The 12,956-nt window shown below is 43.9% G+C and overlaps 1 protein-coding gene across 3 annotated transcripts in view; it reads right to left on the reverse strand.

Annotated features, from left to right (window-relative positions):
• The window catches only part of CYRIA (CYFIP related Rac1 interactor A), a 601,118-nt gene that overhangs the window by 388,743 nt on the left and 199,419 nt on the right, over window positions 1-12,956 (reverse strand). For all 3 annotated transcript variants that reach the window (XM_044064853.1, XM_044064836.1, XM_044064845.1), the window contains exon 3: window positions 10,839-10,944. In XM_044064853.1, coding sequence (XP_043920788.1) covers window positions 10,839-10,944 — 106 coding nt within the window. The remainder of the gene's footprint in view (window positions 1-10,838; window positions 10,945-12,956) is intronic.

Here is a 12,956-nt window from a genome sequence, read left to right on the forward strand (position 1 = left end):
ATACATTTTCCTGCCATATGGGCCCCCCAGGCATAATCTGATGTATCAGTTGTCAGTGTCTGTCTGGCTGTGGGTAGACTGAATGGCAGACCCTTGTTGTGGTGACAGGCTTCTGCCCGCCATCAAAACTCCTGTTGCAGGCAGGGAATGAGTGCAATTACTGTCTCCAGGCTGTAGCAATGCTGAGTCCAAACACTTTTTAAATACCAGTGTAGTTTCCTCATATGCAGTCTGGCATATGGAATTAGTAGAATGCAGGATGCCATGAAACCCAAGGCCTGCAGGATTTTCCTTGCAGATAAGTGGGTTTTTGTTGCCAATTTCTTGAAGTAAGTAGTCATATGCTTTTGTTTGTCTGGCGTGAGATAAGCCATCTGGGCAGTTGTATTTAAGCTTGCACCCAGGAATATTATCTCTTGAGAGGGCACTAGTTTTGATTTCTTTTAGTTTACTGTGTACCCTAGGCCAATTAGTAATCTTTATACAAACGCCAGATGCTTTAGACAAATGTCTTTGTTCTCTGCTTGAATTAGGCAGTTGTCCAAGTAGGGATATATTTGAATTCCTTTTTGTCTGCAAAACGCAATTACTGGTGCCAGGCATTTTGTGAAGACCCTAGGTGCAGTAGATAAGCCAAAGGGCAGTGCAGAGAATTGGTAATGCATCGAGCCAGCTATGAATCTGAGGCATCTTCTGCAAGATTGTCTGATTGGGACATGCAGGTATGCCTCTTTTAGGTCCAAAGTTACAAGCCAGGCCTTCTTGCCCAGCATGAGCAGTAGCTGCTGTAGAGTCAACATCTTGAATTTTGGAACTTCCAGAAACGTATTTAGTATAGACAGGTCCAGTATTGGTCTCCAGGTTTTGTCCTTTCTGGGTACTAGGAAAAGTCTGGAGTAAAATCCTTGCCCCTGCTCTTGTTGTGGTACTTGCTGAATGGCCCTCGTCCATGAGGGCTGTAATTTGTTTTTGTGCCTCTGCCCATTGATTGTGTGGCAGGTCTGGCATACCTTTTGACCTTGGTAGAGTGTGAAAATGGAACCTGTAGCCTTGGGACACTATGTTCAGGACCCATTTGTCTTGGGTAATCATTTGCCAATTTGATGAAAAAAGTGCTAGTTTTCCCCCTAACAGGGCTGCCAAAAGAAAAGTGCTTGGATCTGGTAGAGGAAAGTCATTGGGACTGTTTCCTGTAAGGCTGTGATTTGTCTTCTACGCTTTTGGAGGTAGGAGCACTCCATTGTTTAGGCCTGTATGCGCCTTGGGGCTGAGATCTGCCTCTGGGATGCCTGTATCTGCCTCTTTGTGGCCTGTCTGACACTGGAAAGGACCAATTTTTAGAAGGCCAGTTCCTGCTAAACCTGGGTGGCAGTACCTGTAAGAAATCCTTGACTGTCTGCATGGATTTTGCTTTATCCTCCATTTTTTTCAACACCTCTTCTGCTTTAGTACCAAACAAAGTATCATGCTGTAATGGTGCATCTAATAATTTTGCTTTAACATGATCAGGCATATTCTGTTCCTTTAACCAAGCATGCCTTCTAATAACAGAACCTGTAACAGCGGCCCTGCAAGAGGCCTCCAGTGAATCATAACCACATTGCAAAGTATGCTTTCCCACTTGTTCAGCTGCATGCAATAAATCCTGCAATTCCTTGTTCTCTGAACATTTAATATTTGTCAACAATTGTCAACAATTTCTGTTTAAGCAGTGACATTAAATATTGCTGATATTTAAGCATATGAAACTGACAATTTAAAGCCCTTACAGCCAGGGTAGTAGAAGTGTAGACTTTTTTCCCCCATCTGTCTAGAGCCCTAGAATCCCTATCAGAGGGGACAGGGTTTTTTGCAGTGGAAACTTTGACCCCTTTGGGACCCTGAGATATAGTTTCGGGGTCAGCAGCGGGGTTTTTATATAGGAATTTATGAGAATCCGGGACCCTGTAGTATCTGTCTGGCTTAGCAGGTGCAGGGGATAGAGAGTCAGGGGACAGGCTGGACTCTGAAAATACATCATCTACAATGTCTAGAACAGGTGGAAGAGCAAGGGGTCTGTTCTGAGGAAGTAGCAGAAAGTCTCTGAGCCTTTTCTTAGATTCAGAATAATCTTGGCTCTCCCAATGGAAACGCTCCCTCATGGTATGCAGGGTTTCCCCAAAAGAATAATCCTCAGGAGGAGAGGCTGAAGGAATGAATTCTTCAGCATCAGAATCCTCATAGGGAAGCATGGAGTAATCCTGTTCAGAAAAGGAATCAGAGGAAATAGAAACCTGATCAGAAGAATCATACTCTGTCTCTTGCCTAGGCCTCTTATCAGGAGGGGGATGGGAGCCCCTGATCAAAGTAATTAGGTCTTCGGCCATTTTGAGCATCTGTTTTTTAGGCATGGAAGTCTGAGCAGGAGAATGCTGTACTTGTTTCTTCGTCTTTAGAGTTGCTTTAGTCTTTGTCTTTGAAGCTGAAGATGGTTTAATATATAGTTGTGTAGGTCTGAAGACACCTTCAGAAGCCGATGCCTGCTCAGCGGCTCTGGACCCATCTGAAGGAATGATTTCCGAGTGTCCAATACCTTGAGTATCCAGAGGCCCAGTCGGCTCCACGTGGGAGTCGGAAGCGGCCTGTGGCTCTGAGGTAGCGGGCGCCAGGGGCTGCGAAAGCACCTCACTGAGAACCGGCGACTGGCCTAGCAGAGGCCTTGTTGTCGGTTTTGGACCTCGGATGCCTATCCTTTTCCTTGTCCTTGCGTTTTTTGTAAACTCCAGTTGTCGGCTGGTCCAACGGCATTATATAATTAAATCTTCGGCCAAAGTAATGAAATGCAAAATCGAACTGATGCTTAATAGTGCGTTGGTTAAATCTAGCACAAAACCGACAGCTAGCAACGTTGTGATCAGGGCCTAGACAAGGAATACAGTAAGAGTGAAAATCCTTATGAGGTATTTGCTTCCCACAAGAAATACAATTGTTAACTTTTTCTGACATCGGTCTGGAGCAAGAAAAAGTTTCCAACGGGTACTTAGCTTTAATGAAGACTTCGGTTCTGAAATTTGGATTTGAATATCTTAGGAGTCGGCCGACCGGCACTTGCGAACTGCTTTTGCTTCGGGCACAGCGTGGCAAGAAAGACTGAAGAAAATGGCGTCGGCTGCATCTTTTATACCCCTGGCGCACTGACGTCAGGGAAGAGGAGACAGCAACCGATGCCGGACCTAGACTTTGGAATTCTGGCCGACTGAGGGTAGCCTGCCAGCACAATAACCCAAGAGTAATGACTGCAACAGTAAAACATGATGAACATCTAGGACATGGAATACTGAAGGCAAAGAACAGATACAGATGTCTGGCCCAAATAATAAGGAAGGTACAAGGTCTGAACATCTCAACATTTTCGAAGCAGGGACAGAAAAATAGGATGGATCCGAGGATCTTTTTTTCAAGTTCTAGGAAACATTGTTTTCCCTTGTCTTTTCTCTTTTTAACTTACTGGGAGGTCTTGCCAAAGACATCTTACAACAGAAAGCCACCTGTGAAGTAGCCGATTCTTCCCCACTGACAGGGAGAAGATAATTAAGGGTCAGTTTATAGTAGTAACCCAAAAGGGCCCATGGTCCAAAAGAACAACAGATGTTGCATTCTTCTTCTAAGTGTTATGACCCCAAGCGATATACACATTTAGAGCGAGGATCATGGGGGAGATTTTGTGCCCACAGGCAGAAAATTTTTTGAATCATGGCACCTTGTTAGACATGATGAGATGCAAGGGAACACCAGAACCAGAGGTAACTGTACAGACCACACACTATATAAGAAAGCGACCATCAGTACAAGATTCAAAAGGAAACCATGTTCTACTAACTATACACTATAGAATATAACAATGAAAGCAATGCAAAACAAAAGAGTGGGAAACATCAAATGATTACAGAGACTAAGGCTAATGAACTAAACTATAAAGGTGTAGCCACACTTCTGACATTAGCTTCCTAGTACATTTTTTTTAGGGGGGGGGGCAAGAGAACAACTCCAAGCAAAAGCTGGACTGGACTTACCTATTGAAACTGTAAGAAAAAGCAAGCCACAGCACCGATCTTCAAGCATCTTTTCTGACTTCAAGTGGCAAAGGAGATCAAAGGAAATGTTAGAAAGGAGGGGATTTATGGGGGGGGGGGGTGAGCCTTGGATCTAAAGTATGAAAGCTGGCATCATATTTGGTTGGATCTGACATACCCATAAGTTGAGACAGATGGAAAAAATTCAACACTGGAAGCTAGCTTATTAGAAAGACTATATTCTGCCAGTTCTTTATTTTATACTTAGAAAGACAATTTTACAAACTACTAAAGAATTTCAAGTACTGTTTTTGTTTGTATGACCTATAAGCATGAAAAAGAAGTTATGTACTCACCATAACATTCCATGTGAGTTGTTCATCTCACCTTCATTCTTACAGATGGGTTTGGGGCCGATCCTAGGCTCCGAGTTGGCCTACTACAAAGCTCAAGGTCTTCAGACAGCTCGAGGCCAAGTTCCTATCCCATGATGCACCTTGAGTTACCTCAGATCTTGTTTGCTGCCTCTAACAATACCATATGCCATTCTATCACTTTTTTGGGGGTAAAACCATAGAAAGATAGAGCAACCATGACAAAACTAGTATCTTGGTCCTCAAAAAAACACGGAGGGGGTAGGAGGGTGGGAAGTAAGAATGAAGGTGAGATGAGCAACTCACATGGAACATTATGGTGAGTACATAACTTCTTTATGTGAAGTTGTTCTATCTCGCAGTTCATTGTTACAGATGGGTAGTATCCCAAGCACCATCTTTCTCGGGTGGCTCACAGGAGTATATTTTTCAGGACAGTAGAACCAAAGGAGTCCCTGTCCCTAGAGGCCCTATCAACTTTGTAATGAGTGATAAAGGTATGAGGTTTTGTCCAAGTGGCTGCTGCACAAATATTGTCTATGGGAAGCCTAGCAGAAAAAGCAGCAGATGTGGACACTGCTCTGGTAGAATGAGCCTTAATTTTGTGTTGTAAAGGTAAATTGACAGCTGAATAAGTGAAAGTGATGCAATCAGATAACCATTTAGATAGTGTTGCTTTTACCACTGGCAAACTTTTCCTAGAATCTGAAAAGGAAACAAAATGTTGTTCTGATCTTCTGAACTCTTTGGTTCTATCCAGGTAAAATCTAAGCTGTCTATGAGCATCAAGCTTGTGCAGCACATACTCTAAGTTGTTGAAGTGTTTGGGGAAAAAAATGGTAAATCTATGATTTGGTTAAGGTTAGCTTCAGTACAAACTTTAGGTAAGAATGAAGGATTTGTTCCCAGGGGCACTCTGTCAGCATGGAAAACCAAATACGGAGGTTTTACGGACAAGGCCTGTAGCTCTGACATTCATGCAGATGTGATGGCAACTAAAAAGATAGTCTTCCAAGACAAAAATTTCAAATCACATGAGGAAGCTGGCTCGAAAGGTGGAAGAATAATGCATAAAAATTTAGGTTCCATGGGGTATAAGGGGATTTCTCTTGTGGTCTAAGGTGGAAGGTCCCTTTGAGAAAGGCTTTGGATAGCTTGTGTGACATTATTTCCAATCCTTCAAAGCCAAGATGAAAATTAGATATGGTGGCAAGCTATACTCGAACTGTAGCTGCTGTAGCTCCTTTGTTGAAAAGCATAATTAAAAATTATAATACAGAGGAAATGGGGGCTTGGTAGGGATCAATGTTATTCTGAGAAGCCCATACAGAAAATCTACGCCATTTGCTAAGGTACAACTTCCTAGTAGAGTATTTATGAGAAGATATTAAAATATGCTGCGTTTCGTTTGAGAGGTTATGGAACCTAGCTATGTTGGGAACTGGAGCAGCCAAGATGTCAATTTTAGGGACTGAAGGGAGGGATGAAGAGCCCCCCGACGAGTGCGTCAGAAGGTCTGGAACTGGGTCCAGAATCCAAGGCTCTTCCAACAGATGAAGTCGAAGGAAGGGGGACTAAATCTGACGAGGCCAATGAGGGGCTATCAGAATGATGGTCCTTCCCAGGGCTTTTGCTTTCTGTAGTACTTTGGGTATCAGGAGAATTGGTGGGAATGCATAGAGGAGACCCGGAAGCCAGTCATGTACAAGTGCGTCCCTTGGGGAATCTCCCGGAGGGGGAATCAGGGCAAAGTAGCTTCTGCATTTTGTGTTCATGTGGGAAGCAAAAAGATTGCAGCAAGGCTGGCCCCATCTGTGGAATATTCTCTCCGCTATCTCCTTTTTGAGGGACCACTTGTGAGGCAACAAAATTGCCCTGCACAGTTTGTCTGCAATCACGTTGGATTTCTCTGGGATGTATGTTGTTATCAGAAAGTGCTGGGTGGATGTAGCCCACTGCCATACTCTTAGGGCCTCTCGACAAAGGGGGCAGGATCTGGTTCCTCCTTGTTTGTTCAAATGCCAGACCACTGACATGTTGTCCGGCTGAATCGCAATTGTCCCCAGAGGGAGAGAGTCCTGAAAGTACTGCAACGCCAAAAGTACCACTCTCATCTCCAGGACATTGATATGCAGATGTGTCTCCTGATCGGTCCATGTGCCTTGGGCTGTTCTTCCCTGAAAATGCCTCCTCACCCCCACCCGACCAGGGAAGCATCTGTGGTTACTGTGGCTGATGGTGAGGGTAGTATAAAAGGATGGCCTATCATTACCTGAAGAGAGGTCAACCACCACCGAAGATCCTTTTTGCATGTGTTTGTTATGATAGTGAGATGAAACATTGGGAGCTCTTGATAAGACCATTGAGTGAACAGCAGCCACTGCAGAATCCGCATGTGCATGCGACTCAATGGTATCGCTGTTATTGCAGCTGTCACCATCCCTAACAACTGTAGCACTTTTGATGCTGGAGCCTTGTCTCTGGATATAATGTTTTGGACTTGCTGACGAAGTAGTAATATCCTTTCTGCTGAAAGTTTTAAAGTGGTGGTGGTGGTGGTGTCCAATTCTACTCCGATAAAAACGATATGTTGCGATGGCGACAAGGCAGATTTTTCTGAATTGATGGTAATGCCCAGTTGACTGCAAAGAGTAAGAGTGGTGTCCCTGGCTTATATTAGCTGATGCCTGGTGGTGGCGGTGAGGAGCCAATTGTCTAAGTACAGAAACACCTGGAATCCTAAACGCCTCAGGTGAGCCGTGAGCACTGCCATACATTTGGTGAACACTCCGGGGGCTGTAGTGAGACCAAAGGGCAGAGCTTGAAACTGGTAATGATTGGCTCCCAGCCGGAAGCACAGATGATCCCTGGATGGTCTGGCCATTTTTATATGGTAGTACGCATCCTGGAGATCTGTCGAGCGCATCCAATTGTCTTTCCCTAAGAAGGGAAGTATCCAACTGGAACTTCTCTTTCTTGAAAGATCTGTTTAGTCTGCTGAGGTCCAAAATAGGTCTCCAGTCCCCTGTCTTTTTTGGAACTAAAAAGAATCTTGAGTAAGTTCCGGATCCTGTCTGGTCTGCTGGGACTGGTTGGATGACTCTCTTTCTTAGCAATGTTTGGACCTCTACTGTTGCATGTTCCCTGTAACTGGATGGAACGTCTGGGATTTTTGTTGTCAATAGAGGGGGAATGGCGAAGGGAATGAAATATCCTCTGGAAACTATACTTTGTACCCAGTTGTCGTTTGTTATTTTGAGCCAGGCATCTGGATACGAAGATAAGCGACCCCTGACTGCCTCCAGAGTAGGACAGTCGGGCCTCCTTTCAGGAGCACTGGTAGGGCTTCCCAAAGAACTGGTCTCTGTAGTCCTGGTTCTGCGGACCCCCTCTGCCGCAAGGGCGGCGTCTTCCATTATTGCCCCCTCCTTTGCTCCTGGAGGAGGGTTCAACACGTGTGTCCAGAAAGGCTCCTTGGGCTTTTCGGAACCACATCTTTCCTCCCTTTTGACCCTTGGGGTAGGGTCTAGTAGGGGTGGAAAAACAGACTCAGATGGCAGACAGAGTCTTTCCTTCCTGCTCACAGCTGGTCAAAGTTTCCTTAACTATGGGCCCGAAAAGGGACGAGCCATCAAAAGGAGTGTTGACAAAGGATGACTTAAAGGGCTCCGCAAAGGAACACAAGTACATCCAGGAGTGTCTCCTGAGAGCAATTCTTGTACCCGCTGCCCTACTCGTTCCATCAGCTGCATATGAGATGAGATGTATGGACGAGTTCACTATGGAATTGAGGGTAGCAAGCTGGGAGGCAACTTTGTCTGAAGCTCCTGCAGCTACCGTACCCTGAAGAACATCTCCAAGCTCTTTTAGACGGTCTCTTTGCAGTCTTGTGAAATGTGTGAGATAGTGCAGTGAACGCATGGCAAAAGTCGCTAAACTGTACATGCACTTCCCATATCTATCCATGAACCTAGAGTCTCTGTTAGGAGGATGGCTAGAGGAAGAAGTTTCTGACATCTCCTTTCTGGTGGCTGCCTCCACCACCATGGCATCAACCAGCAGTCCCTTAGTGAGAAAGGACTTATCCTGAGGGGTAGAAATAAATTTATTGGGCCTTCTAGGGACAGGCTCCATGGTGTCCTGAGACTACCACGCCCAACGTGAGACCAGCTCCATGAGCTCATCGAAGGGTGGAGATGCCCAAGAGGTGCAGGGTTGAGACCCAAAAGCCTTCAGGAGATCCGACTCATCTTCAGTACAGTTGGTGTGCTTCCAGCCACCCCTCTGCTTAAGGATTTCTAATACATCTGTAAATGAGGGGGACCGTGGGGACACTTCTGATTCATCTAAGTCAGTGTCAGACGTGAGAGATTCCTGCAGAGAGTCTAGGTGCTTCCTCTTGCAAATTCTCTTCCTGGGAACCTCATCAGTGGAAACTTCTGGTGAGGTCTTAAAAGAGCAGGGGCCACACAGTGGGGCTTCCGGAGGCTCGGGGTCTCTATGCATCAAAGAGATCTGTCAGGCAGAAGTGGACACAGGCGCTTTTAGGGAGGAGGTAGTTGGAGCTGAAGTTGTAGATGTCCTGGGGACATTACTCTCCTCATGGCTTCAAAGGCACCTCTGCTCCGATGAGAAGGAACCGCTGGATCCGAAGAAACAAACGATCCCCTCGGCACCAGAATAGTGGGCTCCGAACCAGAGGTAGGAGACAAACTCATCCGAGCCGAGGCTCCGAGAGGCAAAGTCGGAGCCAACAGGTCAGTCTGACTATCCTCCTTGGACCCGACCGGAGAGTGTCAGCTCCTAGACTCCTCGATGGGTGCCGAGGAAGTCTGAGTAAATGGAACTGATGGCACTGGAGCAGGCGTCAGCTGCAAAGCCTCCACAATCATCAGGTCCAACTCCTCTGGCTCCGATGGACTGGTATGTCTCGGAGGAGGAAAAGAAGTCAATGGCATAACAGTCTTAGGTTCAGAAACCACTTTGGTCGGAGCTGATAAAAATTTAGCAAACGCAGGTGCCTGTAGCAGCTTCTGCACCACACGATCCACATCCAAATCGAATAGGCTGATCGAGGACTGAGATGAATGTATGGAGGATGGTACCAACTGGAAAATAGGAGACTTTAGTACTTCGGAGACCAGTTCCAGGACTAGGGACCGCCTCTGAAAACACAAGACACTCGGCTCCGAAGGCTGTGGAGCCAATGTCGACGTTTTTTTTAGATAAGTAAAATCAGAAGAAGCCTCAGAAGACTCTGAAGACTTGGGAGACTAGCTAGATTTATCCTGGTCACTCAAAGCTTCCTGAAAGAAGGATTTTAAAAGTCTTCAATCAATGAGTCTTCTTTTTCTCTCATGTAATACTCTGCTAGAAAAAGAATGGCAAATGGAGCATCTCTCTTGCAAGTGGCTCCCAGATAATAAACACAATTTATGTGACTATCTGTCACTGATATCTTTTGTCCACACTTTGGACATTTTTTAAACCCAGACTTGGGATGTTTGTCTTTATCCTGGTCAGCCATGACACTATCTACTATATATATATATATATATATATATATATATATATATATATATATATATATATATATATATATATATATATATATATATATATATATATATATATATATATATATCTATACCAAAAGACTTGAATTATTCAACAAGAATGTTCACACACACAAACTAACAATTTTTAAAGTACACTATAATATAAGCTGTAAGTAGCCCCTAAAAAAGAACAAATGGGCTGTATATGGATAACTGTATAAATGCATAAACACACACACACGCACACACACACACACACACACACACACACACACACACACACACACACACACACACACTAAATTTAGCTATCTATAAATGCTTGTAAAACACTATACTAAGCTATTCTAGTTATCTATATAAGGCACACCAAGAAGGGGAAGGGATACTACAGGCCTATAAAAAAACGAAGGCCAAAGGGAGAGAGAACTATCAAACTTTTAAGCTATAAAAGATCTAAGTTATACCTAGCAATGACTATCAATAACCATTAACATAAGACAAAATTTAAATTTTTTTTAGAAAAAGCTATACTGGCCAGAGCTGTGCTTGGAAACCTCCTATCTGTTGCAGCGGCAAACTAAATCTGAGGTAACTCAAGGTGCATCATGGGATAGGAACTTGGCCTCGAGCTGTCTGAAGACCTCGAGCTTTGTAGTAGGCAGGCTCTGAACCCATCTGTAAGAATGAACGGCGAAATACAACAACTTCACATTGATAAATTATTGCTACACTTAACCCAAAAAGAAAGGAATAGAGGTACTTTAAAAATATGTAGTAAGCATTGTATCCTGAATGATAGAATACAGACTATTCAAAACATTTTTTTCCATTAAAAATAAATAAATACTTACCTAATTTTACTGCAAACACATAAAACCTTTTTAGCTTTATAACCAAAGGGCAAACTGCATTCCAGGCTTTCTCCTGAAGCTGATTATCATTTGGATTTTGTATTCCCTACAAAAAAAGATAAAATTCTCAATCCCTTTAACATCATTATCACTAAAATAAAACCAATTAAAGCAACAAAATACATCTATAGCCGTGTAGTACACTGCAATACCAATTATCTTCAAAAGTGGCTGCAATAAAGCAAAAAGACAATGTTAAGTAATCAATAGGAACAACAAGCAATAAAAATAAAGCATATACATTTCTCTGATTAGAGTTCCGTAAGACAAAAGCAGATAAGAAGTAATAAGCATTAAATAACATATAGAACCCTCAAATTCTCTTGAAGTTCATTTCACAAACAAAATCACCATATAGGTGTGTCTGTATTACCGTCACTTCCATCTTGTTATGCCAAGTCAAAATCTAGCATTTTTAAACCTTTTACTGTGAGTACATTACTACCCCAGCACCCAAAAAGTACAGTTTTGTACCAACCATAAATGTAGATGTTCGAGTGTTCACACTGCTGCAGTCATTACACTTGGGCTATCCTGCTGTCAGGCGGTCCCGCAGTCGGCCAGAGTTCCAAAGTCTTGGTCTGGCGTCGGTTGCTATCGCTTCTTCCCTGACGTCAGTGCGCCATGCATCCGACGCCATTTTCTTCAGTTTTTCTTGCCCCAGATGTCAGGTGCCCCCCAAGTAGGTAGGCAATACATATTGCTAATAAAAAATATATATATAAAATAAAACAATACCTTCAGTTACAAGCAAATACACCACAGAGGTTGTACAGGATAGAAAGGTATAGATAAGTCCAGCTAGGACAGAGGGGATGGAGGGAGGGTAACCTGGACTGCAGCAGTGTGAACACTCGAACATCTACATTTATGGTAGGTACAAAACTGTACTATGTTCATCGTGTTACACTGCTGCAGTCATTACACTTGGGTAGAATCCCAAAGCTAAGGTTGGGTGGCTGGTCTATAGAGAGTTAGGATTGGCTATGAGGCCCTGCAGAACTGCAGTGGCAAATCCTGCTCTGGATTTAGAGTAAAGAGGCAAGTGGTTATGCTTGGTAAAGGTGTGCACTGAACTCCAAGTTGCAGCCTCCAAAATTTCCTTGGTAGGTACTCCTCTGAGAAAGGCTGTTGAAATGGCTGTTGCCTTGGTGGAATGTGGCCTAATGTTATTAGGGACTGATTTTCCATGCTGTGTGTAGCAGTAACGAATACAGTGTCCTATCCATTTGGAGATAGTCTGCTTTGAGATAGCCTTGCCCTGTGATCCTGTAGCATATGCTACAAACAGTTGCTCAGTTTTCCTGAAAGCTTTTGTTTTGTCCAAGTAGAAGTGTAGCTGCCTGTGTATGTCCAAAGAGTGGAGACGTTTCTCCCCTTTATTCTGGGGGTTTGGATAAAAAGTTTGGTTAAGAGCCACACTAGATACCACCTTTGGCATAAAGGTAGGGTTTGTCCTTAAAGAAACCCTGTCCTGATGAAAAATTATAAAAGGTTCCACTGCCATTAATGCCTGTAGCTCTGAGACTCTTCGTGCTGAAGTTACTGCCAGGAGCAGAGCTGTTTTCCATGATAAAAATTTTAGATCGGCTGTATTGGCTAGCTCAAAAGGTGGCAGGGTCAGTTTTTCCAAAACGAAACTGAGGTCCCAAGTTGGTGTTGGTGCTCTCCGGTGCGGTCTTATGTTTTTAGCCCCTTTGAGGAACTGCTTTCGCAAGGTATGAGAGAATAAAGGAGGATCCGTGTTGTAATGTGCTGAAATGGCAGAGGCGTGGATCTTAATTGATGAGAAGGGTAGGCCTTTGTCCAGCATCTCAGTTAAGTATTGTAAAATCTGAGGAATGTTTGGGACTAGAGGGTCAAGGCTTTGAGCCTAGTTCCAGGCGCAGAATCTCCTCCATTTTTCTGAATAAGCTTTCCTGGTGCTAGGCCTCCTGGCCTCCAAAATAACATCCATAACAGCTTTAGAGAGAGGTGTTGCCTGTTTGACTAATGAATCTGCCATGCAGCCAGGTTTAGGGTTTTGAGCTGACCGTGCAGGATCTGATTGTTTTGTTG

The sequence above is a fragment of the Protopterus annectens genome, chromosome 1.part0, assembly GCF_019279795.1.
Source record: "Protopterus annectens isolate FY-2018-M chromosome 1.part0, PAN1.0, whole genome shotgun sequence".
NCBI lineage: Eukaryota > Metazoa > Chordata > Ceratodontiformes > Protopteridae > Protopterus > Protopterus annectens.